The 25,951-nt window shown below is 51.8% G+C and overlaps 13 protein-coding genes across 13 annotated transcripts; 6 read left to right on the plus strand and 7 right to left on the minus strand.

Annotated features, from left to right (window-relative positions):
• Window positions 1–61: 61 nt before the first annotated feature.
• On the minus strand, window positions 62–3,601 carry ASPBRDRAFT_39984 (uncharacterized protein). The gene is made up of 3 exons (XM_067624253.1): window positions 3,338–3,601; window positions 1,295–3,281; window positions 62–1,244 (listed from the first exon to the last, which is right to left on the minus strand). The coding sequence occupies exons 1-3, from the start codon at window positions 3,471–3,473 to the stop codon at window positions 512–514; spliced, it is 2,856 nt and encodes a 951-aa protein (XP_067482026.1). The 5' UTR covers window positions 3,474–3,601; the 3' UTR covers window positions 62–511.
• A 1,269-nt stretch (window positions 3,602–4,870) lies between these two features.
• ASPBRDRAFT_462194 (phosphatidylinositol-specific phospholipase C) lies at window positions 4,871–6,851 on the plus strand. Its single transcript, XM_067625585.1, has one exon. It carries the CDS (start codon window positions 5,125–5,127, stop codon window positions 6,655–6,657), a length of 1,533 nt encoding a protein of 510 aa, XP_067482027.1. The 5' UTR covers window positions 4,871–5,124; the 3' UTR covers window positions 6,658–6,851.
• A 195-nt stretch (window positions 6,852–7,046) lies between these two features.
• ASPBRDRAFT_118558 (mitochondrial 54S ribosomal protein uL10m) lies at window positions 7,047–8,105 on the minus strand (the record flags this gene model as incomplete). The annotated part of the gene is made up of 1 exon (XM_067617183.1): window positions 7,047–8,105. One exon carries the CDS (start codon window positions 8,103–8,105, stop codon window positions 7,047–7,049), a length of 1,059 nt encoding a protein of 352 aa, XP_067482028.1.
• A 396-nt stretch (window positions 8,106–8,501) lies between these two features.
• Window positions 8,502–9,856, plus strand: ASPBRDRAFT_193474 (anthranilate phosphoribosyltransferase; the record flags this gene model as incomplete). The annotated part of the gene is made up of 2 exons (XM_067620624.1): window positions 8,502–8,828; window positions 8,897–9,856. The coding sequence occupies 2 exons, from the start codon at window positions 8,502–8,504 to the stop codon at window positions 9,854–9,856; spliced, it is 1,287 nt and encodes a 428-aa protein (XP_067482029.1).
• A 488-nt stretch (window positions 9,857–10,344) lies between these two features.
• On the minus strand, window positions 10,345–10,698 carry ASPBRDRAFT_204859 (Rpo12/RPC10 RNA polymerase subunit family protein; the record flags this gene model as incomplete). Its single annotated transcript, XM_067621721.1, has 2 exons — window positions 10,345–10,369; window positions 10,481–10,698. 2 exons carry the CDS (start codon window positions 10,696–10,698, stop codon window positions 10,345–10,347), a joined length of 243 nt encoding a protein of 80 aa, XP_067482030.1.
• Window positions 10,474–10,946, minus strand: ASPBRDRAFT_147026 (uncharacterized protein; the record flags this gene model as incomplete). Its single annotated transcript, XM_067619264.1, has 2 exons — window positions 10,474–10,610; window positions 10,656–10,946. A coding segment is annotated over one exon (218 nt), but the record flags the coding sequence as incomplete, so codon positions are not given.
• Window positions 10,947–11,310: 364 nt separating this feature from the next.
• On the minus strand, window positions 11,311–13,174 carry nar1 (iron-sulfur cluster assembly protein NAR1; the record flags this gene model as incomplete). The annotated part of the gene is made up of 2 exons (XM_067620625.1): window positions 11,311–12,993; window positions 13,067–13,174. The coding sequence occupies 2 exons, from the start codon at window positions 13,172–13,174 to the stop codon at window positions 11,311–11,313; spliced, it is 1,791 nt and encodes a 596-aa protein (XP_067482032.1).
• Window positions 13,175–13,699: 525 nt separating this feature from the next.
• ASPBRDRAFT_120858 (uncharacterized protein) lies at window positions 13,700–14,608 on the plus strand (the record flags this gene model as incomplete). Its single annotated transcript, XM_067617389.1, has 1 exon — window positions 13,700–14,608. The coding sequence occupies one exon, from the start codon at window positions 13,700–13,702 to the stop codon at window positions 14,606–14,608; it is 909 nt and encodes a 302-aa protein (XP_067482033.1).
• A 119-nt stretch (window positions 14,609–14,727) lies between these two features.
• On the minus strand, window positions 14,728–15,911 carry ASPBRDRAFT_119831 (putative formamidopyrimidine-DNA glycosylase; the record flags this gene model as incomplete). The annotated part of the gene is made up of 2 exons (XM_067617293.1): window positions 14,728–15,262; window positions 15,319–15,911. The coding sequence occupies 2 exons, from the start codon at window positions 15,909–15,911 to the stop codon at window positions 14,728–14,730; spliced, it is 1,128 nt and encodes a 375-aa protein (XP_067482034.1).
• Window positions 15,912–16,168: 257 nt separating this feature from the next.
• On the plus strand, window positions 16,169–17,378 carry ASPBRDRAFT_39992 (MIX23 family protein). The gene is made up of 2 exons (XM_067624254.1): window positions 16,169–16,508; window positions 16,591–17,378. The coding sequence occupies exons 1-2, from the start codon at window positions 16,436–16,438 to the stop codon at window positions 17,124–17,126; spliced, it is 609 nt and encodes a 202-aa protein (XP_067482035.1). The 5' UTR covers window positions 16,169–16,435; the 3' UTR covers window positions 17,127–17,378.
• Window positions 17,379–17,518: 140 nt separating this feature from the next.
• ASPBRDRAFT_147034 (peptide alpha-N-acetyltransferase complex A subunit NAT1) lies at window positions 17,519–20,852 on the plus strand. Its single transcript, XM_067619265.1, has 3 exons — window positions 17,519–17,882; window positions 17,963–19,918; window positions 19,971–20,852. Exons 1-3 carry the CDS (start codon window positions 17,801–17,803, stop codon window positions 20,432–20,434), a joined length of 2,502 nt encoding a protein of 833 aa, XP_067482036.1. The 5' UTR covers window positions 17,519–17,800; the 3' UTR covers window positions 20,435–20,852.
• Window positions 20,853–21,250: 398 nt separating this feature from the next.
• On the minus strand, window positions 21,251–22,597 carry ASPBRDRAFT_119686 (Tim22-complex subunit TIM54; the record flags this gene model as incomplete). Its single annotated transcript, XM_067617274.1, has 1 exon — window positions 21,251–22,597. One exon carries the CDS (start codon window positions 22,595–22,597, stop codon window positions 21,251–21,253), a length of 1,347 nt encoding a protein of 448 aa, XP_067482037.1.
• A 1,197-nt stretch (window positions 22,598–23,794) lies between these two features.
• Window positions 23,795–25,899, plus strand: ASPBRDRAFT_27785 (serine/threonine protein kinase CBK1; the record flags this gene model as incomplete). The annotated part of the gene is made up of 4 exons (XM_067622432.1): window positions 23,795–24,408; window positions 24,450–24,992; window positions 25,055–25,531; window positions 25,587–25,899. The coding sequence occupies 4 exons, from the start codon at window positions 23,795–23,797 to the stop codon at window positions 25,897–25,899; spliced, it is 1,947 nt and encodes a 648-aa protein (XP_067482038.1).
• Between the last annotated feature and the right edge of the window lie 52 nt (window positions 25,900–25,951).

Consider the following 25,951-nt stretch of genomic DNA (forward strand, 5'->3'; position numbering starts at 1 on the left):
GTGGTATATCTACTACTAGAATCCTACAGGATAGCAGCTGCCTGGAATGGGATTCATGAGTGCTCTTGCAGATGCTATGGTGCGTTTACTGCTTGTTAGACGATAGAAAATATGCTGTTTGAGTTCATTCTTTGAGTCAATTGGAGTTCGACCTATTTGGTTTATCCTAATCAACTGGTAGGTATCATTCTGTTATCGCCCTCATCCATACATATCAAAGTAATAGAAACAAGAAAGCAAGCGGACGATCGGAATTGAAGTCAAATCTCAGCAAATACAACACTGAACCCTTTGTCACGAACAGATGAGTGGGTCATAAAAGCATTCTAGCCTCCCGTGGTAACTCTGTCATCTTTACTTGGGCATCGTGAGCTAAGAAAAAGACAAAGATGCTAAGAATATAAGCTGGCACAGCACTGGAAACACCAGTTGAAGAAGCTAGAGAATGACGTCATTGCTTGGATGTATCACTGAGATTTGCCCTTAACTGGCTTATGACTCTGGTCTGTGGTCACAGAAAAGGCTCGTCTGTGTCCTGTACAGGGCTTTTGGGCACATGATTGTTGTGGATAAGCGGCTGCTGCTTTTCCGTGAATGGATCCCACTCAGTTGACTGGTCTGAATTGCCGCAAAAGATCTTTATCCAGCTCTCAAACTCATCTCTCTCCTCACTTTTCTTCAAGTCGATGGTTTTGTCTCCGGGAAGAAGGGGCACAAGACGCCGACTAGGATCTGGGTCCGTACACCGTGCAGCGATGTCTCGAGAAAATGAACTAGCATCGGCTCCAAGGGCTGCGGGCTCTTCACGCCGGTAGACATAATAGAATAATCTGGTTCTCGTAGTAAAGGCCACGACAACAGGTCGGCCTCTGGGACTGATAGTAGAAGTCTTTTTTTCCGACTCCTCTCGTTGCCGAAGCTGACGCAGGGCATGCTTCATCGTCAGGTCCCATTCCTCCGGACTTTCGTCACGCACATGGCGCAAAAAGCAATAAAAACCACTGCCGAAAGCGAAATCCATGACAAGTTCACGGTACCTAGGGGGTAGAAGGCAGCAGAATTTCGGACCACGAATTTGAACGACCCAATATTCCGGGTTACTCAACCCACAGTTAAGCTGGTACCTTTTCGCGAGATACCTACCCCAGCCATCTTCGACTGACCCTACATACATGTGGTCTTCAATGTTGAATAAAAGCTCCGGCTCTTCGATCTGCCTGCCGCCGTAATAATCATAGAACATCCTGCTGAAGAGATTAGATACGCGTAACGTCAACAGGTCATCGAAACTTACTGTTCGGGCATGTCTATTTGCTTTGTATAGGGAGGACGTTTGTGAACCACCTCCGAGAGCACCATGCCCACAGAATCCAAGATACTCTGTCTAATGGGGTCTGCTATTCCGACCACAGGATTCAACTTTACCTCGTTGTCTTTGAGGGTAACAGGGAACCACGAGGCGTCATTGTAATGATTTATCTGGGAATTGCTCTTCTTCCCCGAGTGCAAATCTTCCAAGATAAAACTCTCTTCGGCAATGTCGAGACCCACAACAGCATAGTCATCGTTCAAGCGAAACTCACGGTTGCCGATTCTGCGGCAGTAAGATGACACTTCGCCAAGCGTGCGATAGGTCCGCGTATCGGAGAACCTCATAATGGTTCCCAGTATCTCATTGGGGAACACACGCGAACTTGCATGCTTCAGGTTTCGATAGGTAGCTGCGTCGAAGAAACGTAAAACTGCGACAAAAGCATTGGCATGCGTCTTCGGCCGTGGACCATAATCAGCAGACTCATCGTCATCGTCATCATACTCTATATTGTTCGAAATCTCTGAGCCACAGGCTGGGTATTCAAGCTGAGACCCCTCTTGTAGCTCAGAACTAGCAGCATCTTCGGTCCCATCATCGACGACCAGCGAATGAGCAGGGCTAGAATGGCGATCATCCTCAGCGCTAGGAGCTTCGAGGACAGACAGAAGTCGCTCCACATGCTCGGAGCTCGGAGTTTGGGGCTCCTCAGAGGAGGCGGCCACACCCTCTATAACAGGGACGTCTTGGCTAGGACGACCACTATCCTCTCGCGTAGAGTTTTCTGAATAACATGGGCTAGCAGCTTCCATGTTTCCGAAGTCATTTAGATGTTCGTCTGCCGTGCCCGCATCTTCCTGCGCAGGGCTATGAGACGACACCCTTGTCCGAGGACCATTCGCAAACTTTGAGTTTTTATCATCAAACTGTACTAGTGCGAGAAGAGGAGACCTGCTGACATGTACGGTTCCTTCTGGGCCTTTCTGAACATGAAGCAGCACCACATCTAGGATTGAGAAAACCATGGCATGAAAGTTCTCTAGTCCCTGCTTGAGACCAGCTTCCACAACTTCGGTGACGGATGCTTCCTCGACTTCGATCAGATCCAGTCTAGAAGCCAAGTATACAAGGACATTCCTGAGCCAGTATATCTTGCCTTCAGGTGCTGAGCCAGACTGGACACCCGGGAGGTGAGACTCGTGCAAAAATCGTGGCAGAACACTCGGCAGGTAGCAGGGCGCAGTCAATTCGGGAGAGACATCCTGCCGAGCCAAGTAGTAGCCTTCTGCCTGGTGGTTTTGGTCGAAGCTGCGAGAGCACTCAAGAGTTATCTCACCGGCAGCAATGGACAGCATAGCAAAGGCCATTTCCCTAAACGAGAAACAACTGGGATCCCACTCCGCAAGATAGGCATCCAGGACAGGTCGATACCTATTGTGCATGCGCGTAAAAATGGCAGCCAGTAATGACTCGCGTGCGTCAGTGATGTCTCCCTGGTCGTAGAATGTTTCTAGTGGTGCGACCTTAATGTCCAAGTGGCTATACCTATCTCTGGAGGCGCTGTTTACCTTCGGCTTCCAGCAAAGATTAGCAACTACCCCTTCAGGTGTGCATCGATCAGCTGCCCGACGGCGTCGGCCATCTAGACCAAGATACTTGATCCAATCCCCTGCATGGGGAATTTTGACCAGGTAGAGATGGAGGGAGTGGTCAATCGTCAAAACCTCCCGGTCTAGATCGAGGGTGTAGGTCCATTCGATATTCCACGCGTTCATCAGCTCCGGGATCGCTGTCTGTAGCAGGGGGAGTTCTAGTCGATCATCGACGGCCCAGAAGCTCTTTGCGTAACGCTCTTTCAGAGCCACACTGGAGTACTCCTCTCGGGAGCTTTGAACTTCAACCGGAAGAGTTTGTGTCTCGAACTGCTCAACAAGCTTGGCATATATCATTCGCATACATCGGAGCCATTCTGACTAGTTGTTAGTTGAGCCGTATGCATCTATGTAGGCAGAGGGATTGACTTGCCTTGATATTTCTCAGGGTCTTCAGGTATGTTATTCACGATGGCATCGCCTAATCCTTCAGGATAGCTGTCGAATTGGTTGTAGTAGACAAAGTATCTACCACGACAGCGGACAAAAACGAGGCCTCTGGTTCCCATACTAGCTAGGTGGTTGCTTGACAGACAATGAGATGAAAAGTGAAGATAGAATGAGAATGGGAGTAATATGGATGAGAAAATGTAGATTGAAAGGTCGGGAGGCTGAGAGGAATTTAAAGGGAACAGGCGGGGTGAGGTGTGAGAAGCCAGGTTCATGCGGATGGCAGCCCGTTTGGGAAGTCACCCTACCTACTTCATTCACTCAATACGCGCGCGCGTAGATGAGACACTGTGAAAACGCAAATCTACGGTAATATATGCTAATACTTGGCTCATATTGATTTTGTAGGTTTTGCGAAGGAAGGAATAGAATACAATTACCTATTGAAGGGAGGATGCAACAATCTGAGATAGGCATTTACCGTGAAAGCTTCCGATACCTCGGAGACGCTTCGGAGCTTACCTACGAGCAACCGGAGATATCCATTACAAGCCAGTGATCTAGTACTCACCTACCGGACTGACGAGGACTCAATTTTGTAGAAAATTTCATAATAATCTTCGAGTATAGTCCTTCTCCACTTTCAGACAGTAAAACGAAATCATTAGCGGGACTACATCATCCTGCCAGTTTATGATACAACTAAGAGCACCGGAACAAGCCTGTCTGGGTACCAGTCCATTGATATCAAGGGCTAGAGAACTAGACATAGTATCCTATCTACATAATAAAGGATTGAAGTATTCACAACTATGTTACTATAATCTGTTATGTTAAGATAGTACCTAAAGCGCTGACATTCTTATACCATGTGTCTTACTCCACATTCCCACTTCCGCCCACAGTTCGGGCTGCAAGTTCAATCTTCCGCGATCAAACATGGCACGTGCGGGCCGATCTATACCAGCCCACAGACAGGCATCCATTTTAGATTCTCTTCCATTCAATCCATGTCCTCCAACTCCAAAGGTTGGGGCGGTTTACTCGATGTATAACAACCGGATGTATCATCTTCGGCTTCAGCGGGATTCCACAAACACTAGAGATATGTCTCCGCTCTAGCCAAGAAATAGTCAGATCTGAACCAAGCCTCAGAGATTTCCGCTGCCTAGCAGACAACTCATCCAGTCCAAAGGTACTCTGACCTGTATCAATGACTGCCTTGGGTGAAAGAAGTAACCTCCAGCTCTTGGTTTCTTTCATGATCGTCAGCCGCGGGATGTATCTGCGGGTGGTGGATCTGGATTACGGAGAGCCTTACGACGCAGGGCTGATCATTATCAACTAACCACTTCAAGCACACCCTCAGGGAAACGGCGGGCCCCAAAAATAGCAAACATTGTCTTACGGCTGACTTTCTAATTCCAGGCTATTCAATACGCTTGCTCTTGCAAACCCTTGAGCTGGTTGGCATCTGCGTAGCAAACTTTCCAGGGCCCCCGGTGTTCCGCCTCGGCAAGTGATCCTGGGCCAGTATGGGCAGTCGGTGCCGGTCTTCATTGGCGCAATCCCCATCGGGGGCCATCTTAGTGTCCCAAAGTATCCCCATTGCAACCAGGCACCCCCAACTCAAATAGACCAATTACAGGCCTTAATCTAACCCCGACAAGCTGATACTTCAGCCTTTTCCTTGGGATCAGCTCCCCTTTCGCCAGCCTGCTAATTATAAAGTCTAGATTGTCGGTCCCGTCCGTCGGAGATCTGTCCTAAATGCCGTGTTTATCACGCCGTCCACCGAGACACGAATCGGAGAACAACCCAACACCTGAGCGAGTGAATAATAAAAGGTCAAAGAAGATGGTGGCCGAACATCTTACCATTCGCAATCTCACATCTACGCCCATCACACTGAAGCGCATTGAGCGCTTCCGTGCCCCCGATAGATCGCTTGATGGGGTTCATACTTTTGCGAAGAATTTCACACGGGTCTTGACCAATACGACCCGTGCGAACACTCCAGTTGCTGCAGTGAACGATGATACGAAACCTTTTGCTGAGAAAGACGTTGACATTCATGTCGCGCCCTTCGAATCGGTCCAGACAGAACTTCGCTCGTTCATCGACTCTGAAAAGGAACGAATGCGCTGGGTCTTTGAAGTGGAAGGAGAAAGGCATCAAATCCAGACCCCAGTGCCCACCACTGAGACTGCCACCATGAAGGCGCTGTGTGACAACCCCAAGTTCAAGTTCACGGGGATCTACATCACCGCCGCATCTCATCTCACAATCTATTCCTCGGCCAATCTGAATGCCTGGATGGGCGAGCTGAAGGATGACACCTTGCTCTCTTCTCTCTCAATTCCAGGCACGCACAACTCCCCAACCTGCCATGTTGCAGCGCCATCCGTTCGTTGCCAGGCCGTCAGTCCCAGGGAGCAGTTGAGGAATGGGGTCCGATTCTTCGATATCCGTGTCCAGCCTCAATATCCGGAAGATACGTCGAAAGAGGAGCTTATCCTCGTTCACAGCGTCTTTCCCATCTCACTTACCGGCAACAAATACTTCCGGGATCTGATGCACGAAGTGAACGACTTCCTTGAACAAAATCCCTCCGAAACCCTTATCATCTCTCTCAAACGCGAAGGTCCTGGAAACCACACCGACGAACAACTGAGTAGGATCGTCAACGACCACTACGCCCGTCCCGGGAGCAGATGGTACACAGAACCAAAGATTCCCACTCTAGGTGAAGTACGCGGGAAAGTTGTCCTTGTCCGTCGATTCGAAATCCTAGAACACCTAAAAGACATCCACGATGGCAAAGGATGGGGTATCAATGCCAGTGGCTGGGCCGATAACTGCGCCAGTGCTACCTGCCCCAGTGGTCAGCTTTGCATTCAAGACTTCTACGAGGTCATGGAGACCAAGAACATTGATAAAAAGATCGAATACGTGACGGAGCAGTGTGGACGCGCAAGCAAGACTCTATACCCATTTGGGGTACTTCCAGGTCCCCTAGCAACGCGAGCACACCCATTTTACATCAACTTCCTGAGTGCCAGCAATTTCTGGAAGGTCGGAACCTGGCCTGAGAAGATTGCCGCCAAGCTCAATCCCGCCACTGTTGAGTATCTGTGCAGGAAGCATGGAGAGGGTGATGGTGACTGGTCTACTGGTGTCCTTGTTACGGACTGGGTAGGCTTGGATGGTGACTGGGATCTTGTACGATGCATTGTGGGCATGAATGCTCGGCTGTTGCACCGCCAATTGATGCATGCAGAGCAAAGCAATAGCGACAATTAAGCAAGGCTGGTTAGGGATGAAAGGAAGAGCTGTCCTGTTGCTCTTCTATCCCCCTGCGAGTCTCTTTCATGCAAGTGGTTTTAAGAACCGCACCATGTGTCGGCGACCGACACAAGGCGGTTACGTGGGCTAGGTCTAAATAAACTAATAGCTGTATTCTCAGCGTAGGTCACGGATACAAGGTTTAGGGGCGGGTAAACAGCCAAAAGGAGTATGTATGTATTTGTAACCTAGAACTATGACTCCGGTTCTAATGAAATTTCATGTGCTAAAACAATCATGGTCTTGAAGGGTAAAATGGAACCAAAAGGAAATAAAGGGGGAAAGAAAATACACGCGACATTTTATTATACATGGCAAGCCAGGCAAAAGAAACAGCCTTAGACAGTTCAAGCAGAATCACCCTTGTTCTCATCCTCGGGTGCCTTGTCCTTGGGCTCCATATCCTGCTTTCTGCTCTCAAGCGTAAAGTAAAGGCTCTTTCCAGCACCCTCCAAAGCATTCGTAATGCTGGATCCCATGCTCTGGAGAGCCATAACGAGCTGTGACCGCAAGCCATCCATACCACCCTCGATGCTGGTGACCCACTTGGACTGCTCAACATCAAAGACCTGTCCGTCCATACGGGCAGCAATCAAAGACAACTTGTTCAGACCGTTCTGAACAGGGAACTCATGCCAGCCGGGGTTGGCCTTCCGTGTAGGCAGAGGAAGACCGATCGACTTCGGGGCCAGGACCTGCAATGCGGCCTTCAAGTGTTCGGGGGAGACGTGAGGGATGGTGAGGACGGCCACAGGTCCAACCAGGAGCTCCGACAGCTCATGTTTGCCCTTCATGGACAGGACGGCATCATGAGCGGCGCGGGAGAGGTCATGGGAGAGAGAAGGGTCATCCCGGGAAGCGGCAAGAGGGATTTCGGCCGATGTTTGCGTGGCAGGGTCGACGGCTCTGGGGACCGGGGTGGTCTGCTTGGGACGGAAGTATTCCACGATACGGAGGGCGACTTCAAAAATGCGCGTCTGGACAATCTGGACCTTGATGTGCGGAGCCAGTGCTGGGGCCTTCCGACCTTCCGAGGCAATCTTCTCATCCACCTTCTGCATGGCTGCGCTCAGCTCTCGACGGATAGCGGCCCACTCGACCGATTGGAGGTTGTCGTGCTGCAGGAAAACCATGAGAGGCGTGGTGCGGATGATGGAGGTGTATTGCCGGAGGAGCTGGGACCGGCGGTATTCGGGGTTGCGGTGCGAGGGAGGCTGCGTGGGAGGGTAGTGGGCGATGGGGGCGGGGGAGTGTGTCATTTGCTCGATTGATGCGGCCGGGGTTGTCGCGGTGGCTGCAGTGCTGGCATATCTGGCAGCAATCGGGAGTTCATGTTGGTACACGACCCTTTGTCGGCGGACCGACTGAGTGATGCGGCCGCTGGAGATGCGAACGCGAGGCGGCATTGTGAAGGTGGAAAGAGGTATTTCGAGGATGTGGGCCAATTGGGGTGTGCGCTTGTACCACTAGCAGGTAGAGACCTGACGAAGACCCTCCAAGACCGTGAAAATGGCGATGCTGGCGACAAGAGCAGCGTGCTTGAGGATGCCCGGCTGGACGAAAATATGGCACGAAATCTTGACTTCCCAAAGCGGGTTAGCCGGGGTGACGGGCGGTGGGATACTGCCGGATGCAAAGATGACTCTTTGTTCTGCGGTCAGCGGCACCCGACCAAACTCCGAATCTGCCCTCCATCTCATGCAGCTAAGCTTGGGAAGCTAAGGTGAGTGAGTTGTGACTCATTGCTTATATAGGAGCGTGTGTGGTTCCGTTTCCCTGCTCACATTCAAGCTACAGGCAAAATGTCCGCCCCAATTCACTACCAGAAACCGCAACATGTCTCGATTTCACCCCTCCTCAAGAGACTCGCCTACCCCGCTACGGAACGCCGGGTCGAAGCTTCGGAGATTGCCTCAGCATTCGCGCTGATTTTTGAAGACGGGATTTCGCACATTCAGACAGCAGCGCTGCTCACACTTCTTCATTCTACGGGATTGGACCGCGATGCTGAAGTCATTGCCAAGTGCTCGCACCGCATGCGCGAGGCCGCTCGCCAGGTCGACCGACCAACTCTGACTGCTGCTATCAAGTCGCGGGCAAAGAAAGAGGGCAACTACAGGGGCGGTCTGGTGAGTGGTTTCTGGTTCTTCTGTAGCTCAATTGGGTCATATAGCTGACGTTTGCGACGCCTCTCTAGTGCGATATCGTTGGTACCGGTGGAGACATGCATTCTACCTTCAACATTTCCACAACCTCTTCGATCATTGCCTCCCCTCTCCTCATGACCGCCAAACATGGCAACCGGGCACAGACCTCTTTCTCCGGATCCGCCGACGTCTTGAACGCCATTACTCCTGTACCCCCGAAGATTGGCGCAGTTAACGCCGAAAACCTTCCCCAGGTCTATGCGGAGACCAACTACTCCTTCCTGTTTGCTCCCAACTTCCACTTCGGCATGATGTACGCCGACCCTGTTCGGCGTGGGCTTGGACTTCGGACAATCTTCAACTTGATGGGACCCCTTGCCAATCCAGTCGATTGGGCTATCGAGGCGCGTGTTGTTGGTGTGGCCTACCAGAGCTTGGGCCCGGTGTTTGTGGAGGCATTGCGACAGAACGGATGCAAGAAGGCGCTTGTTGTTTGCGGTGAAGAGGATCTGGACGAGATCAGCTGCGCAGGAAAGACAAACTGCTGGCAACTATCGGAATATCCTAACCCCGCGTATGACGGGTCTCAGGACGACGATTGCTCGTGCGATGAGGAGGAAAACCCCCGCACCTTGGTCAAGATGGAAACGTTCCAACTGCACCCCTCCGATTTTGGCCTGCCGACTCACCCGCTGTCTGACGTTGGCGGCAGAAAGATGCCCAAGGACAACGCAGCCAAGCTGATGAGCATTCTGCGCAATGAGTTGCCCCGGGATGATCCCATCCTGAGCTTCGTCCTCATGAACGTGGGTGCCCTCCTAACGGTGTCTGGTATCTGTGATGCGGACACAAGCAACATGGGACCTGGCGATGACGGCCAGGTCATCACCGAGCGCGGCCCTGGCGGCGGGCGCTGGAAGGAAGGTGTCCGGCGAGCCCGCTGGGCCATTGAGAGCGGCGCTGCTCTGAAGTCCTTCGAGCACTTCATTGAAGTCACGAACCGGCTTTAATCATGTCATCCACTGACCACTCATTCCTTGGCTGATTCTCGGGTTTTTCTGTGGTTAAAAGTATAAGCCAAAGTTGTTCAAAGAACAACAACATGGCTATAATTCTCTTTTTTCGGGTAGTAGTGGATATTTTATGATACCGAGTGACCATCGAAACGAGTACTGTTTACGACAATGGAGATCCAAGTATGTTTCACGAACACAGTAGACACATTGACTGCCTGAACCAAGGAGAGGGGAGGGGTACTTTCGCACAAAATCCCGTCCTCACTTAGCTTCACCCGCCCATCTGCTCCCACTCATCCCCCGTACACATGACCACAATTCTCACAAAGTGTATAATATGACAAAAGCAAACTCCAAGCGCCACCAAATGCAACCCACCCCATCATAAACGAGTCAAACAAGCAAAGCCAGACTGCATCAGTTCAGGCGCAAGCCCAGCCCCGACGCAAACCGATTGATTCTATTCAATTCCATACATCGAATCACCGAGCCTCGAACTGGACCATTCTGCATATCGCAAAGTCAACCAGTTAGCATGCATTCGTCTAAACTCGTTCCCACATCTATCCCAAGACACCCTCGCAATAAATACCCCGGGGGCAAATAAGACTAACTAACCTCTTCGTCCTCTCCTTATACAAAACGCGATGACCGCACTCCTTGCATCGAATCTGATCTCCCCTCTTCAAAGAAACACGAGAGTTGCACTCGCCGCACAGGTACGCGACGACAGGTCCGTCCATGGGGCCGCCGGCGCCCATGGAGTCACCGAAGGCGTTCTGGCCGCCGCCGCCGCCGGCGCCCAGGTTGGGGACTTGGTATTGTTCGCGGGACATGGTGGGTTGTAGTGTAGTGGGTTTATCGGGTCAGCAATGTTCGTAGAGTGGGGTATTTGGTCGGTGCGGTTGGGGAGGTAGAGAGGGCGTGGGATAGATTATGATGGAAGGATTGGGTGGTTTGGTTTGTTCTGGAACTTTTTTGCGTTGGAGGATTGTGCTGGATCGGGTTAGTCTGGGCGGTTGGTAGTAGGCGTTATGCTTGTGGATAAGCTGGTTATGGTTGTGGCTTAGTAAGCGGTATGGGTCGTGCAATGGTTTATGCATTTTGTGGTACTGAGGTTTTGCCGGAGCATAGCTAATTTTTAGGATGTAGTTGATTTTGGTCGGCTTAAAAATTTATGTTTGTAGTGATTTGATATACAGTACGATTGTCCTTGGCATCATACAACTGGTCGTCCTATTATTGGGAGGTATTATCTATCTCTTGAACACAATATACATCACCAAGACCTATGATATTGCTACCACGAGTTCACAAACATGGTATCTCTCTATATAAAATGCAGTTCAAATGCAAACACTGCTGTCCCGATGAAAATGCACGCATGTCTCATGTCATCCAAACATCACAGGGTATATGTCATGAATAAAGAAAGAAAAGAAACACATCTACCAACCACCACCGATCTTCCCTGCCAGTTCAGCAACGCGAGTAGTATCGTTCGCAGCAGGCTGGGACTTGCCAACATCACTCTCGACCTCGCGATATGTGGTATAAGCAAGCTTCGAAAGCGGAATGCCCATAAAGTCAGACCAATAACGCAAGGCGTTGTGAACTTTGTCTTCTTTTTCGAGCATGGATAGGGGCTGCGACTGGCTTCCGGCTTCTGACTCAGAATCCGACTCAGCAGAGTAATATGCCTCGTCCACACGGGCAAGCCAAGCGCGTTGCTCATGCGGTGTCGGCTTCGACGACGGATCGGGCACTTCGCCCGAGGTTGAGGACTGTGCGCTCGAGCTGGCTTCGCGAGCATCTTCAATGCGTATCTGGCCTCCTCCATTAGTACAGCCTCCAGGGCATGCCATGACTTCTACATAAGCGTAATCCGTGCCAGAACCACCGGACACGGCGGCCCGTCCAACTGCCAGCCGTCGACTTCCGCCTGGGAGTCGAGAAGCCCGTGCTGGTTTTAATTTGCGAACAAGATTTTGAATGTTGCGGAAACCGTAATAGCGAGCGGCTTTGAGGATAGGTGTGTGCTCAGACGACATGAGAGTGTACTCGACCACGTCAGCATTTCTTCCTCGTTGAGTGACAATCTCACTGCCGGGATTACGTGCTTGGAAAGTCTGGAGGACGTGGTGAAGGTAACCTCCGGATGTACCTGCGGCAGCTGATTGATCCGGGAAAGACATTGAGAATAGGAAGTTGTGCAAAGTCGTATCTGGAAAAGGTGGAATGAAGGACTGAGGAAGGGATTTGAACGGCAGGTTGGGAAGAGAGATGCCTCTGGAAGAAGCCAGACTCAATAGTTCGCGCGTAGTGATTACGCAGTCGACATCACGGACGGCTGTATGGTGTTCGTCCTTGGCAGACAGCCAAGAAGCATCAGTTAGTTCTTCGCGACTGGCTTCGAGCTTTTTGTCGAAGCAAGGCATGACGGCTAAATGCCATATGCGGGATGCCGGTATGCCAAGTGATTTACTGAGGACAGTTTTGAAGAACGTGCCAGCTAACGCTTGCGGAGACTTAAGGCGGGACAGATGCGGCAGAACAAATGGATGTGTCTTCTCAGCATAACATATCCAACCTGGACATGCGGACGAGAGGATCGGCCGCTTGGGAAGAGCATTGGTTGTGCCGTTACTAGGGGTGTCTGGACCGTTGGTTGAAGTCTCACCAACTTCGTCCGCCGTAAGAACCAACACAGCTTCACGTAGAACATTGGTGTCAACGACCCATGTAAAGCCGCTGCCATTCTTGCCCCCAGCTCTTAAACCGTGAGGACCGCTGAGAAACTGCTGGATCATGTATGTTGCTTCCCTTTCCGTTATCCCATAGGTCGCTGCAAGGCTTGCCCTCACTTGAGGACTGACACTTGCAACGAACACTCGGCCTTCATCGTTCGCTGAGCCCAGCTCCTGTGTGATTGACCCATTTTCACGATTCAGTGGCAACTCGGGGTGCGCGTCCAGAGTATTGAGGACTTCTGCATGCGATTGCAACGATATGAGCACGGCCTCGGCAGAAGTGACGCACCCAGAGCATGCTAGGCAATCGGTTAAAGAAATTTGAGCTGGTGGAAGATTTTCAGGTTGCACTTTGTCTTCTGTGGTCACCTCATAAGGATTCTAATAGATTATAAATCAGCGCTCATTCATTGGACGAAGTGGGGTACAAGGAGAGAAGAAGTCTAGCACATACATCTGTTTTTGAGGGATCCTTTGCAGGGAGTGTTTCCACAGGTTTGATGCACGCAACCCCGGGAGAAATGAAATCGTTCAAATCGTCTGCAGATAGAATTGCACTCATCGTGGCGGAAGCTGGAGACTCCTGACTAGATGTGAAGGTATAGCAGCGCCACTCCGCAGCGGGCTCAGAAGTCTGTGCTGCAACTCGGACCGTGCTAATTCAGCAATGTGAAGGCTTCGACGTCAAGTTAAAAGCAATGTGCAAGACCTCTGTGTGCATGGAAGAGTAGATAGGCAGAAGTAATGCGACAGTGACACTGATTGAAAGAAAGACAAATGCTTTGTCATCTGCAGTGGCGACGAACTCTGTTGTTACTGGATGCTTATCGGCAGCCCCGCGATCGGCGATGATAAGCTCACCGCCCTAAGGCACCGCCCGCCAGGCACTCGTGTTCTGCCGCTCGTTCGTGTTGCCCGTCGGATTTCCACTCGGCTGGCCGCTCACCAGGCACCCTGGTGCTTTCGGCCTTGCTGCCTAAGTCTGCTCTTACTGTTGAGTCAGGCGATGCACTACATTAACAAACGTCTAGCCAGATTAACCTCACGTTGAGCTTACACTGTTTCACAGCAGGCCACATACTTGAAGATGAGCCAAAAGTTATTACCGGACTACTTTCGACCAGTCAATGTGCGACCGCGGCCTAAGTCCGGAGCCGATAGAAGAGCAATACTGAGAGCAACCGCGGAAGAGACTCAAACCCTTCTCCCTGGTATCTTGAGTATAGTCCCTCGAGCACCTCCAACGGCACAGTACTGTCCACGCATGAGATATACTACTTTGAATTCAAGATTCAACCCAAAGCTATCGACCCATGTCGAAGTCATATTTGGAGATACTTTCGACGTCGCCATAAGGGTTAGCAGCCCATCTAGGCAATTCCGGCAGACTGACATGCGGAACGTGTGTGTCTTGAACATGGCCAATGAAAGGAATCCAGGCGGCGGTTGGCTCAATGGCGCTATGGCCCAGGAGGAGGCTCTTTGCTATCGAAGCAGCCTCAGTTCCACCCTTAAACGCCGATACTATCCGATAGGAGAACGAGATGCTATCTACTCTCCGACCGTCGTTGTCTTCCGTGAAAGTTTCACACGAGGCCACGCTCTGATGGACCTGCAGAAGCCCGAGAACCTCCCTATTGTGAGCGTTATCAGCGTTGCTGCCCTGGAAGGACCAGAGGTGGACTATACGGCGACTCCAGCGACTTTTAAGTTTCGTTCTGACCGAGAACTGACCAAAGACAAGATGCGATCTATTCTCCGCATTGCAGGGTATAAGAAGCACCGGAGAATTGTCCTAGGAGCTCTGGGGTGTGGCGCATTTGCAAACCCAAATGCCGAGGTTGCGCAATGTTGGTTCGAAGTCCTGCGGGAAACTGAATTCCAAGGATGGTGGGAGAAAATTGTCTTTGCGGTTTTAGACGACATGTCCAAAGTTGCCCAGGGTGACAGCAACTTCGACGTTTTCCGGGAAAGACTGCACGGACTGAAGGTATGAACAGGTTACCGAGAAAAGTGGTATATGGTATTAGATAAGTCGCTATAATAATGTCCGGAAGGCCTTATCATTCGGCAAGTCGCCATTCTGGCAATAATTAACCCAGCAGTCGGCATTGCCTACTTTCGAAGTCGGCCTGAGCGCCTCCTGGTAGTTTGCTGTGCTTCTACCGGCTTAGCCTCCGTCTCATCGATGTCTTCCTTCTTGACAGAAGTTCTGCTTTGCCTTTTGGGCCCGGTCTTCTTGGGCTTCGCATCCTCTTCATGCGCTTCCGACTCGCTCTCCTCCTTTTTCACTGAGGCCCGCTTTCGCTTCGACGTTGCCGGCGCACTACTGACGTCTTCACTGCTGACGTCCTTGGCTACTGGCCCAGTCTTTTTCTGCACACTTGGAACCACTGCACTGGTTCTGCCGCCTACCGTAAGGAAGGTGATCTTTTCTCCGTTTGGCAGTACTGATGGGGTGTTCTTCTTGCCTTTGCTCCATCGATGTTTGAACAGCCAGTCAGCCGGGAACTTCTCCGAATCCGCCAAGAGCTCTACGGAGGTGGAGCAGATATAATGAATCGCTGAGTGCAGCTCTTTGATCTGGTCGTCATCCAGAGAGTTGCTGTATTGCTCTGGGTGTATCTTAGCATGGTAGAGGATTTCATCGCTAGCAAGCAGTCAGCTAGATGTAATTAGTCATTGGGGGATTCTAAAGAAACATACCCCATCCAGTTGCCTATTCCACTAATATTCGCCTGATCAAGGAGCAGGGCCTTTATAGGTACCTTCTTGCTTCGTAGCTTCTTTGCGAGCCACTCCTCCGACACAATGTCTTTATCGGCGACAGGATCTGGGCCATTTTCTTTCAGAGGGCTGTATTTACGGATTTCATCCGCGGGACAGTCTACCAAGCGTATCCTGCCCAATCGGCGAAAATCAACAAACGCAGCCTCTGTCTTTGTATCCCCATCGGTCTCGAGCAAAAATTTCCAGTATTTCGGCGGCCACTCCTTATCTTCCGGCTTGTCTGTCCGGTAGTAATATGTGTCGGCATCCCGGATCTTCAGCCAGCCCGCCATACCGAAATGCATAACCGCATGGGGTGGTGATGACATAGCAATCCAGAAGTACTTGCCCTGCTGTCCGGCGCCAGTAACCTTCTTCCCTTCCATTGCCTTTTGAAATTCGGCCGCAGTAGTACCGGCTTTACCGTAGATAATGTCATCGTTTTGCACTGACACCTTGGAAAGCGTTTTACCAACAAGATGTTGACGAAGAAAGTGGACTATACGCGAGACTTCCGCTAGCTCGGGCATGGTGGTAAATGATGACAGTTTATGCCGGGATCGGTATATGGAGGTGCGAAAATTGTTGTCCTTAGATCAAACCACTCCGCAGACTAAGCTCGAAGACGCTTTAGAGTCAATTCAATGAAGTCACGTAGCCGAGCAAAGGCTGATGCAGAAAGTCGTGGAGCGCGTCGGCCATCACGTAGTCCCGTGATTACAGAATGCTAACCTAATCTGGTAATATACTAGGATTCCAAAAGCGAAGTACGGCATGCCAGCCGAACCTCGTGGGAACTTCAACATTGGCTTGTTGAAGTCATTGCATTACTACTCAGCTAGCTCACTGGCACTGTTGGACGTCACTATAGCCCTGTATTACTCGCCTGGTTCCTCTCTTACCAGAGCAGGCACAGTTGTTATTTGAACTTCATCTCTGCAGTCATACGATCCGCTTGCCGCGGCTCCCATATTGTACAGCTGCCAAAGTGGAGTGGTTCTGGACGAATACTTCCAGGTCAGAGAGTGACTCTGGAAAGGCGGAGGATCGGAAAATGTCTCGAGCATCGTCAACATCGGCTCCTCAGCTGACTCCCCAATTCTGTTTCAACGAGAGGTTGCTCAGAGGTATGCTCAGCTATGGCCACCGTCAAGTCCACGGACAGTAACGGCGCGGGGACTGACTCGGGATATCCTGGCTGCTGTACAGATTTTCTACGAATTTCTAGATCGACCATAGATGACTCCATCACGCAAAACCTCAATGCCTTGTTCACCCCGGCCAGACAAGGATTCGATCCCTCATCCACAGCTATCCGACAAATAGACGCCAGTGAAGGGAAGCAAATCGAACCGGCTGCTTGCCAGAGCTTCAAGGATAAGGTTTTGTTTCCATCATGGCAAGTCCGTTCGGATGTGCTCAACTATTGCGCCGGGGTGGCCACAAGTCCCGACCCGGAAGACCCGGATCTCATTCTTCAGCAGACCGAATCTGCAGAGGATCGCGAGCATATTGTCGATGATCGGTTAGACCCATACGCAGCCCGGTTTTTGCCTCGGGAGCCGCGGACTGAGTCGTTGGCCAATCTTGTCCGCACTCAACGGGGGGTCGAGGATATTATACGCGCGCGCACATGGGGTCTGGTAACGGAAAGATGTGGTGGCCCGTCGGAGAGCTGGGAAGAGGCGCTTAACAAATGGCGTGAGAATAAACAACGAGAGCAGGCGCCACCATCGACGGAGTGATATGATTACAGTGTCAAGTAGTAGGCACTGCATCGGTTATGGTTGAGAGCCTCCAATCCTTCGGAGACTTTTCCAGCTGCATGTTGTTTGATTACTGACTTGACTTGATAAGACTGGACTTGCTATGTATATGATGTTGTAAAATAGCTGCATATAACAGGCGTTTTTGGTTGGACTGGGTGTCCAGGCCGGATGTGTGAATCAAAACATGAATTTGGCTCGAACCGCGTAGTCTACTGTTGTGCCGATTAACAGATCAGACCATATACTGTGAATACCCAGTAGCAATGGAACTTGTCCACAATCGGGTGATATGGAGGGAGGGTGTCATGGTCGCCAGGTTGCATCTGCAGGCCGCTTCGGATAATAATTTCGTCTGGTGCCGGGCAGCCCTCGAGGACGGCGGTCGGCAAGAACCTTCGAGTAGAAGCGATCATTTAACCATACCATTTGAGCCGCTCGAACGGGTGAACCAGAGGATTGGATAGGGGCTAAGTATAATTCTGATCTCCCCTAGGACGTGCATGTTGTCGGAGTGTTGGTCATAGCTTATCGCTGCCTGATCGACTAATCGTCGTCCATCGTCATTCCTCCCCCGCGCACTTCGAGCTTCCGTCTTCGCACAGTCACTTGGCAAGTCCTTCACTGACCACCAACGGCCAACCACACTCACCATGCCGCAACCATTGAACTCCAAGGATGCGTCCTTGTTCCGCCAAGTGGTTCGCCACTATGAGAACAAGCAACACAAGAAGGGTGCGTATGCGATCTCGATTGGACACGCTGGAGGTCTCCGCAAGTGGGCAGGAAAGCTAACTGTGCTATGTTCCGAAAAGGCATCAAGACCGCCGAACAGATCCTCAAGAAGAACCCCAACCATGGTGATACCTTGGCGATGAAGGCTCTTATTATGAGCAACATGGGGCAGCAGGAGGAGGCTTTTGTGCTGGCCAAGGAGGCCCTGAAGAACGATATGAAGTCGCACATCTGCTGGCATGTGTACGGATTGCTGTATCGGGCGGACAAGAACTACGAAGAGGCAATCAAGGCATATCGGTTTGCATTGAGGATTGAGCCGGACTCACAGCCCATCCAGCGGGATCTTGCGCTGTTGCAAATGCAAATGCGCGATTACCAGGGCTACATTCAGAGCAGGAAAGCCATGCTGCAGGCTCGCCCGGGATTCCGACAGAACTGGACGGCTCTCGCGATTGCACACCACCTCTCCGGTGATCTGGAAGAGGCCGAAAAAGTTTTAACGACGTACGAGGAGACGCTAAAGATCCCTCCGCCAACCTCGGATATGGAACATTCGGAGGCTGTTTTGTACAAGAACGCGATCATGGCTGAGGCTGGTAAGGTGGAACAGGCGCTGGAACATCTGGAGAAGGTGGGACACAGAATCTCGGACGTGCTTGCTGTGATGGAGATGAAGGCGGACTACCTTCTGCGATTGGACAGAAAGGCTGAAGCGGAGGCAGCGTACATTGCGCTCCTGGACCGCAACCCGGAGAACTCGCTCTACTATGATGCCCTGGTCCGGGCGAAGGACATCCCCGCTGACGACCTCAAGGCCAAGAAAGCTGTATATGATTCGTGGGTTGAGAAGTTCCCCCGTGGTGACGCAGCTCGCAGAATCCCCTTGGATTTCCTGGAGGGCGATGACTTCAAGCAGGCCGCCGACGCCTACTTGCAGCGCATGCTTAAGAAGGGTGTCCCCTCTCTATTTGCCAACATCAAGGCACTGTACAGCAACCCCGTCAAGCGTGATACTGTACAGGAACTCGTTGAAGGCTACGTCGCGACGACGCCCCAGTCGAATGGCTCTGCGGAAGGTCAGTCCGGCGCCGACAACACTGAGTTCCTTTCTTCCTCCTACTACTTCCTCGCTCAACACTACAACTACCATCTCAGCCGTGACTTGTCCAAGGCCATGGAGAATGTCGACAAGGCCCTTGAGCTGTCGCCCAAGGCTGTGGAGTATCAACTGACCAAGGCCCGGATATACAAGCATTACGGAAACCTCGAGAAGGCGGCTGAGGAGATGGAGAAGGCAAGGCTGCTGGACGAAAAGGATCGTCACATTAACTCCAAGGCTGCCAAATATCAACTCCGCAACAACGAGAACGACAAGGCTCTTGACAACATGAGCAAGTTCACTCGTAACGAAACCGTTGGTGGAGCATTGGGTGATCTGCATGAGATGCAATGTGTCTGGTATCTGACCGAGGATGGTGAGGCATACCTGCGTCAGAAGAAGCTCGGTCTCGCGCTGAAGCGATTCCATGCTGTCTACAACATCTTCGACACCTGGCAAGAAGACCAGTTTGATTTCCACAGCTTCTCCCTTCGCAAGGGTATGATCCGTGCGTATGTGGACATGGTTCGCTGGGAGGACCGCTTGCGCGAGCACCCGTTCTACACCCGGATGGCGGTCTCTGCCATCAAGTCTTACCTCCTCCTTCACGACCAGCCCGACCTGGCTCACGGACCCCTGCCCAGCGCCTCTGCTGACAATGATGAAGAACGTAAGAAGGCAGTCAAGAAGGCCAAGAAGGAGCAGCAGCGCCTGGAGAAGCTTGAAGCTGAGAAGCGTGAGGCCAGAAAGGCCGCAAGCACAAAGAGCGCTGACGGAGAAGTGAAGAAGGAAGACTCCGACCCGCTAGGCAACCAGCTTGTCCAGACGCAAGATCCGCTCAAGGATGCGACCAAGTTCCTGACTCCCTTGCTGGAGCTTAGTCCCAAGAGCATTGAGGCCCAGTGTCTCGGATTTGAGGTTTACCTCAGGAGAGGTATGTTCAATCTTTGCTATGAAGTAATGGCATATACTAACTGCAACCCCAGGCAAGCACGCACTTGCCCTCAAGTGCCTCACCGCGGCTCATGCCATCGACGCATCCAACCCCACCCTTCACGTCCAGATCCTCCGATTCCGCAAGGCCCTGGATAGCCTTTCTGAGCCACTCGCGCCTCAAGTTGCCGAGGTCGTCAACTCCGAGTTCGAGACCTTGCTCCCCAAGGGCCAGAACCTCGAGGAATGGAACAACACCTTCCTGTCGACCCACAAGGAGAGCGTCTCCCACCAACAAGCCGGCCTGACCAGCCGTCAGCTCCTGAAGCCCGACTCCAAGCCCCAATGTGAACAGGATCTTATCTCCACCCTCGAAGCCCAGGACATTACCATCGACACTGCCCTGGCAGGCTTGGAGCTCCTGAACGAGTGGGGAAGCAACCAAGCCGCGAAGTCTGCTTATATTGAGAAGGCAAGCAGCAAGTGGCCCGAGGCGACGGTGTTCCGCCTCGACTAAGTGATAGGACAGCTTTTCTTGGACTACTCATATTCAAACTTGCCTTATACTTGAATCACTGTAACATGATTGGCGGAAAAGGACTTTTTCCTTGTCTCATTAGCCCTTCTTCTCGTTCTCCTTATCCTTATCCTTACCCTTACCCATATTCTTCTATTCTTAGATTTGATCAGCTACCAACCTGTAGCTGTAGCTAGCTGGGTTTACCAGGGTGTACATATTCACCTGTACCTAAGAAGACCCTGGTATCATGTGGTGTGAGTCGGAAAATATACAGCAAAATGCTTTTCGAGATTCCTTCATCGAGGCGTATTGTACGAGACTTCTGGATTAATAGAAGACGGGATGTTCGCGGCTAGTTAGTTTGGTTGGGAAGCCATTCACGTGAGAATATCTCGTGGTATTTATTAGTATGTTCCCACAATGCCTGATAGACTTGGGTCGTCCAGAAATCGTAAGGGAGTCACAAAGTGAGTTAGTAAGTTTACAGCACAGCCTGGAACCAAAGTCATAGGATGTTTTCTTGAGAGTAAAATGCTTACAACAGGTATGGATATATGACCAGTCAGGATAACCTTAGATTCGACTAATATACAGTTTGAAAAGGAGATGTCAATAGTTAGTACAAACACCCGTCCATCCAGACAAAACACATTTCCCATGCAATGATCGTATCGACCCCAAAATACCAAGGACAAAAAATAATGAAAAAATATGTCTATATACCTCTAACCCAAAACACAGATAGAGATCTACAAGCCCTTTCTATTTTTGGTGACAACGACCTTCCACACAAATCATTCATTGACGAATGATTTACTCTTCATCAAGGTTGCCCAGGATGGGCTTTCTCCTCAACGTCTCCTCGTCCTCTCCGTATCCATACTTCACCCACATGCGCTTCCAGAACGGCACAGGAACAGGGCGTTCCTGACCCAGGATGTATTCCTGGCCTTCGAGGATGCGCTGGGCGCGGGCCTCTTCCTCAGGCGAGACGCTGTAGCGATGCATGCGAGAGGCGAGGCGAGGGTCGATGACGATGTCGTCGAGCCACTCGCGTTCCTTGTCGGGGTTGGCTTCGTCCTTGCGGTGGACGGACTTGTGCCATTCCTTTTCTTCCTCCTCGAGGACGGTTTGTTGTTCGTAGGTGGTGCTGCCAAGGGTATCGTCGGAGGAGATGGGGGAGGCATCCGAGGAGCCGGAGTCGGTGTTGTAAGGGCGGCTGTATGAGGCCAGGACAATGGCTGCGACATCGCGGCCTACGCTTTCGGCCATGTGGCGCTGGTTAAGGTAGCGGTAGAGTCTGATCGGGGTGTTGAGGAAACCCAGGATGTGGGGGAAGGCGATGGGTACGGAGCCTGAAAGAGTCTCGGGGATAGTACGCGGGAGGGGTTGCGATGAGTAGTCGGATGTGGAGATGTAGGCTGGTGTCGGGCCAACTGGTTTGGCAGGCTTCTCTTCCTTCTTTTCCTGCTCGGGGGCGTTGGCGTCGCCCTCCTTGGCTTCAGAGGAGGCCTCTGCGGCGGGTGTGCTGGATTCCGCAGGAGCGGGCTCCTCCGTGGGCGGAGGCGGAGGCGGAGGATCGAGAGGTCCCAGCCAGCCTTCGTGCAGACCACGAACGTACTCCTTCCATGTGTGACGACCGATGACAAGATCACCCTTCGGTCCGGGCTCCTCGATCACGCCCATCTGCGTCCTCGCGGCGAAAACGACATCTTCGACAGTGGGGTCCTCAACCACTGTGGTCGGTTCACCTGCCTTACGTCTCCACTTGCGGATGCGCTCCGCGTAACCAGCACGGATATCGCCTTCCCTTCTGCCTTCGATGACTTGGTAGTCCAGTGCCGCTGCCACGAGGATCGGCTTGACGTATTCTTTGAAGTGGTCGCGAGCTATGCGGAGACCGTCACCCGGTGGCGCGGACAGGAAAACGTTGATCTTGCGTCGGGTTTGCTCGATGGGCAGATGCTCTTTGGAGATGTGAGCGACGAGATCACACCATTTCTGTTGCGCGCGGCGCTTCTCTCTCCGGTCGTATATGATAGCTGCGGCGAACGAGCCGGTGATGGTGAAGAAGATCATCCAATTCCGGGAGGGAAGTTTCATGCGAAGGTTCGGCATTCCTTGGAGAGTATTAGGTATAAAGATACTGGTTGAGGGCATTAGGGATCTATACCAAGCATTCTGAAGGCCGGGTTGGAGGGCTTGGGAGCGCTGGTGGACGCTGCGGACTGGGCCGGGCCTGAGGCCGCGGCGGAATTGGAGGACTCCGCCATGGTGTAGGGGGATGCGAAGGAAAAGGGTATAAAAGAAGTCAGGGTATATAATTAAGATACAGAATAATAAAACTTTTGGTACGTAACAGGGAGCAGGAACCTCTCCCTCATAGCATGTCGTGAAGGGAAATGCATGATGGCCGAAAAAGTTCGGGATGCTCTGCGCAGCTCCGGTCGGGACGAGGTTTATCCGGGGGCGAGGATGCCGAGTTGAAGCCGGAATCTGGAGAAGCAGCAGATGAACTGACTAGTAGATGCACCCCGGCTGAACTCAGTGCTGCATGCCACGGAAAATTAGTCCAAGAAGAAGAGACCTCAGATGATCTCTTGGGAATTCTAGTTAGTAACTTTCGAACACGTCAAGCTGGATAGACATCTTGAAAGAGACATGGTTGGTCCATGCTGCTGGAGTTCAGCATTCATCGTTCCTAGAGCACTAGCACTTCCTTATGGCATTAGTCTATCGCAGTGATGAATACACACACTAGATCTTCTATTTTTGTACCCGTTTGAAGCCAGTGAAGATTCATATAGTGAAGATGAAGATGTAGCAGCGAATACTTTCTTTGTGAGACAGCATTCGTGGCACCAACCGAGTGCCGTATGAGTCTGGAACATCCAGCATCGGTCCCTTTTTCCAGTTTCCCCCCTCTTCCCCCGTGCTGATCGGACCATTGATCCTTGAGTAGTTGCAGTGGCATCGTGTCTTTCTTTTAGCATCATATTCTCCCTATCTCTGACTTCAACTCGGGAGTCCTGAACCTGAAACACAAAAGCTGGTCGCCCGACAGATAGATAGGTTACGGGGCTTGCCGCCACAGCCAGCCTGTTGTTGTTGTGCCTGGGCCTCTCCACTGCATTTTCCCCCCTCCTCTAAGCCAATCTCAGGGACTGCGAGAAGCGCTCCTGAAAGTGCCTGTCGAAGCCCCTTCGCCTCCTGAGGCCACCGCTCCTTCGGGCTCTTCTTTCCCCTCCCCCTTGGATTCTTTTCCCATCCCCATCCCCAATTCTTCATCCACTCGTGCTCAACTCCCCCCGCTTTCTTTAACCTTCGTTTGGTAGTCGGGGAGGAAGGTTTTCCATCATGGACCCCAACAACAACAACCGACTCCACCTGAATTTCGGGTACAACGATCGTGCTTTCAATGCGGCGGCGGCCAACAACCGCGCCTATCCCACTACCCCCTCCGCCTTCCCCCAGCCGATCTACCAAAACCAGGGTCCCCAGGACTATATTGACGCCCAGAACGGTGCTTATGCTCAAGGTGGTTATTTCATGGCCAATCCTTACCAAGCTCAGGCAGCCTACGGCCAGCCGCATTATGGCCAGAACCTGCAGTCCCCTCAGCCCGCCTACCAATCCCGCATGGGGTACAGCGCGAATGATGGCACCAACGGTTTGATCCAGCAGTTCTCGAACCAGGATCTCAACTCCCCTCGCTCGGGTTTCTTTGCTCGTTCTGCCTCGCCAGCCCAGCGACCCCGAACTGCGGGCTCCCCCGCCCCCGGACAGCAACAGCCGGGCCACCTGGCGCCTCCTATGCCTCGTAGCCCTCGCACCCCCGCGGAAAACGAAGAGTTGCAACGGTATCCGGAACGGTACTCGGAGAATGTCCACAAGCGTGGTAAAGCAGCCAAGGAGCTGGTCAGCGTCTTCTTCAATGAGAACATTGAGCGCGCACGCGATCGCAACATGCGGTGAGTATTTTCCACAATATCACAGGCCCCTCCTGCCTTAGCATGGAACCTGGTATCGCTGACTTTGGTGCTTTCTATAGGTCTGCTGAGCTAGACAAGATGATCCGTGAACCTAGTATCCCCAAGGAGAACAAATGCAAGGACGCCGAGGTACTCGCTAAGAAAGAATCGAATTTCCTTCGGTTCCTTCGTACCAAGGAGACACCGCAGAACTTCCAGACCATCAAGATCATTGGAAAGGGCGCGTTTGGTGAGGTGAAGCTGGTACAACGGAAGACCGATGGCAAGATCTACGCGCTGAAATCGTTGATCAAAACGGAGATGTTCAAGAAGGACCAGCTGGCTCACGTTCGTGCGGAGCGTGACATCCTTGCTGACTCCAAGGACAACCCGTGGTTGGTGAAGCTGCATGCTTCTTTCCAGGACACCGCGTACTTGTATCTGCTGATGGAATTTTTGCCTGGTGGTGACTTGATGACCATGTTGATCAAGTATGAAATCTTCTCCGAAGATATCACTCGTTTCTATATGGCGGAGATTGTCATGGCGATCGAGGCTGTTCACAAACTCGGCTTCCTTCACCGGTAAGTACTATGCAAAGTCCAAGTTTCTCCGCAAGCAGTCGCTAATCGTTTCTTGTCAATAGTGATATCAAGCCTGATAATATCCTTTTGGATCGCGGCGGTCACGTCAAGCTGACGGACTTTGGTCTGTCGACGGGAGGAAAGAAGACCCACGATAACTCCTACTATCAGAATCTGCTGAAGAACTCGACGTCAAAGGACAAGAACCGCAACTCTGGTTACTTCAACGATGCGATCAACCTGACTGTCTCTAACCGTGGCCAAATCAACACTTGGAGAAAGTCTCGTCGCGCAATGGCATACTCGACCGTCGGAACTCCGGACTACATCGCCCCCGAGATCTTCAACGGCCAAGGATACACCTACCTGTGTGATTGGTGGTCTGTAGGTGCTATCATGTTCGAGTGCCTTGTGGGTTGGCCTCCGTTCTGCGCGGAAGACACGACCGACACCTACCGCAAGATTGTGAACTGGAGAGAATGCTTGTACTTCCCCGAGGAACTCACCCTGTCGCGAGACTCTGAGGGTCTCATCAGAAGGTAAGCCTTGTGCGCACCATCTGCTTATGATGCATCATGCTAATTCTGGTTTTAGCTTCCTCTGCGACGCAGAACACCGTATCGGCAGCGATGGCGGCCAATTCGGCGGCGCAACGCAGATCAAGAACCACCCCTTCTTCCGCGGTGTCGTTTGGGAGCAACTGCGCAGCATCCGTGCGCCGTTCGAACCGAGACTGAGCTCGAACATTGACGTGTCGTACTTCCCTATCGATGAGATTCCGCAGGAGGACACCAGTGCCATCCACCGCGCTCAGGCTCGCGCCATGCCGGACGAGCAGGAGGCGGAGATGAGCCTGCCGTTCATCGGATACACGTACAAAGCGTTCAACGCCTTCCAGGGAAATTGAAAGATACAGTCGACATCCGAGTGTCCTTGTGAACCCACGATAGACGTCATTG

This window comes from Aspergillus brasiliensis (assembly GCF_001889945.1).
Source record: "Aspergillus brasiliensis CBS 101740 unplaced genomic scaffold ASPBRscaffold_3, whole genome shotgun sequence".
Classification (NCBI taxonomy): Eukaryota; Fungi; Ascomycota; class Eurotiomycetes; order Eurotiales; family Aspergillaceae; genus Aspergillus; species Aspergillus brasiliensis.

Coding starts and splice junctions, on each gene's coding strand:
- ASPBRDRAFT_462194 (XM_067625585.1), top strand. CDS start 5,125: ATGCCGTGTTTATCACGCCGTCCACCGAGACACGAATCGGAGAACAAC.
- ASPBRDRAFT_147034 (XM_067619265.1), top strand. CDS start 17,801: ATGCCGCAACCATTGAACTCCAAGGATGCGTCCTTGTTCCGCCAAGTG. Junction 17,883..17,962: donor GAACAAGCAACACAAGAAGG/GTGCGTATGCGA, acceptor TGTTCCGAAAAG/GCATCAAGACCGCCGAACAG. Junction 19,919..19,970: donor TGAGGTTTACCTCAGGAGAG/GTATGTTCAATC, acceptor CTGCAACCCCAG/GCAAGCACGCACTTGCCCTC.
- ASPBRDRAFT_39984 (XM_067624253.1), bottom strand. CDS start 3,473: ATGGGAACCAGAGGCCTCGTTTTTGTCCGCTGTCGTGGTAGATACTTT. Junction 3,282..3,337: donor AGACCCTGAGAAATATCAAG/GCAAGTCAATCC, acceptor ACAACTAGTCAG/AATGGCTCCGATGTATGCGA. Junction 1,245..1,294: donor CAAATAGACATGCCCGAACA/GTAAGTTTCGAT, acceptor TCTCTTCAGCAG/GATGTTCTATGATTATTACG.
- ASPBRDRAFT_39992 (XM_067624254.1), top strand. CDS start 16,436: ATGTCTCGAGCATCGTCAACATCGGCTCCTCAGCTGACTCCCCAATTC. Junction 16,509..16,590: donor CAACGAGAGGTTGCTCAGAG/GTATGCTCAGCT, acceptor GCTGCTGTACAG/ATTTTCTACGAATTTCTAGA.